This window comes from Mizuhopecten yessoensis, unplaced genomic scaffold (genome assembly GCF_002113885.1).
Source record: "Mizuhopecten yessoensis strain PY_sf001 unplaced genomic scaffold, ASM211388v2 scaffold9895, whole genome shotgun sequence".
Classification (NCBI taxonomy): Eukaryota; Metazoa; Mollusca; class Bivalvia; order Pectinida; family Pectinidae; genus Mizuhopecten; species Mizuhopecten yessoensis.
The window spans coordinates 116950-119401 of NW_018408276.1; the positions used below are offsets into that span (position 1 = coordinate 116950).

General features: G+C 39.8%; 1 protein-coding gene across 1 annotated transcript in view; it reads right to left on the reverse strand.

Annotated features, from left to right (window-relative positions):
* Nucleotides 1–237: 237 nt before the first annotated feature.
* Nucleotides 238–2452, reverse strand: part of LOC110458992 (potassium voltage-gated channel subfamily C member 3-like) — a 7206-nt gene continuing 4991 nt past the window's right edge. Inside the window, exon 2 of the mRNA XM_021511009.1 lies at nucleotides 238–2160. Within this exon, the coding sequence (XP_021366684.1) occupies nucleotides 1309–2160 (852 nt within the window). The 3' untranslated portion in view covers nucleotides 238–1308. The remainder of the gene's footprint in view (nucleotides 2161–2452) is intronic.

Consider the following 2452-nt stretch of genomic DNA (forward strand, 5'->3'; position numbering starts at 1 on the left):
AGTTTGTAGTACCCAGGGCTACATTTAAGGGATAAACTAACTGCCCAACAAGCGTACATATTTATTATTAAATCCACACAAAACCTATCCCATGCAAATCTCCTAAAATACAATATCAGTGGGTTGGAAGAGTCAAACTGATTGACCCCTGACCTCTATACTAGAGGGTGTCACACCCTATACCATATAGATTCTAGTTTGCAGTACCCAAGGCTACATTTATAGGATAAACTAACTGCCCAACAAGCGTACATATTGTTTTTAACAAGCCACACAAAACCTATCCCATGCAAATCTCCTAAAATACACTATCAGACTGGCAGAGGCAAACTGATTGACCCCTGACCTCTATACTAGAGGGTGTCACACCCTATACCATACATATTCTAGTTTGTAGTACCCATGGCTACTTCTAAGAGATAAGCTAACTGCCCAACTAGCGTACATATTTATTTTTTTAACAAGCCACACAAAACCTATCCCATGCAAATCTCTTAAAATACACTATCAAACTGGCAGAACAAACTGATTGACCCCTGACCCCTATACTAGAGGGTGTCACACCCTATACCATACACATTCTAGTTTGTAGTACCCAGGGCTAATTTTAAGAGATAAGCTAACTGCCCAACTAGCGGACGTATTGTTTATAGATTATAGTGATAGTGTCTGCTGATCACACAGCATCTCTCAGTCGAGGTGCGCGTCAAATGTGAAAAAAATAATAGAAATATCAAGATTATATACGATTTGCTTCAAATAAGTAAATACGACTTTACAATAATTTATTTAACTCGTTCTTATGTATACTTCCACAAGAAGTTCACCGTCTCTCTCTTTCTCTGTTATCTCCGGTGGTTATATTTATCCATAATACGCATTGGAGCTATGTATACATGTACAATTGATAGTAAACCACAGTACGATCGGATAATCACAGCACCACCATATCCGTCCTACTGCTCGGCAATATTCCCAACGTTGAGGTATATACGTATATAAGTTATTTCCACCGTTTCTGCTATTTACAAGGCGCATTGGATTACAGAAAGGCAAACGTTATGGTCTGGTGGGGAAAACACTTTGATTTGAAAGCAGACTAGTGCTATCTATAGTGTTAAACACTACGACAAAGAGAAGTCATTCCACTCACGTTTGTTATACAGTTCACGGGGATCGGATTTGTAATGTCAAAACGGAATGAGATGGATTTATAATAGCTTATTATCCTTATACAGAATGCAATGCTAAAAATACTGAACAATGAGAAGAAGTCCGTCCTTTATGTAATTTGCGATGTGTTATCACCTAACCTGACTGATTACTGTCTGCCAGGCTCTCTTTGCGAATATGGTGTTTGTGTAATCTTGCCATCCTTCCCTTCTCCATGCTAAGCGAGTAATATATGGAGAAATTGGACGAGATTACCGCTATAGGCAGAGAAAGGATGACCACTCCGCATATCGCGCAGATCACTCCCACTGAGTATCCAAGCAACGACGTAGGGAAGAAGTCGCCGTAACCAACCGTTGTCATGGTGATGATAGCCCACCATACCCAAATATAAACACTATCATTGCCGTCCGTTTCCTCCAATTGTATAAAGTAAAGCATATTGCCGAATATGAGGGCGGCTATCGCGAACGTGAGAATCATCAGCATCAGCTCCAGTAGACTTGCTTGAATACTCTTGAGAAGCACGCGCAGAGCTCGGAATTGACTCTCGAGTCTCAGAAACAACAGCAGTCTCGTCATGGTTAGAGCCTTACAGGCGAAGAAAAAGTGTCGTGTCGTTTTGTTAATAGCCATTCTTTCCTTGTTGAATTCCATAACAAAACCTATCCACATAATAAAAATCACAGTAAGGGTTGCCGTGTTAATGGGGCGCTTGAGGAAAAGATATTTCCGAGGACAAATGAAAAAGTGGACCAAAAACTCCATCGTGAACACAAGCATACATAGCGTGTCGACTGCCAGCACAGACAATACGGGGTCGGTCAGCATCAGGCGCGCCCATTTCACGGAGGAGTTCTCAAAGGACTCGAAAGTGTTCGGTGCGTAAGTGTTGAGGTAATGATCTGTCCGAAAATCGGACATAGTCCAAAGGCACATAGTGACGTTACTCACGAAGACGGCAGCCATGTAAAACACGTACCACATCTACAATGTATAAAGTCAAAATCTATAAAAACACGTACCACATCTACAATGTATATAGTCACAATCTATCAAAACACGTACCACATCTACAATGTATATAGTCACAATCTATTAAAACACGTACCACATCTACAATGTATATAGTCACAATCTATTAAAACACGTACCATATCTACAATGTATATAATCAAAATCTATTAAAACACGTACCATATCTACAATGTATCAAGTGAAAATCTATTAAAAGACGTACCACATCTACAATGTATATATTCAAAATATATCGAAAGAC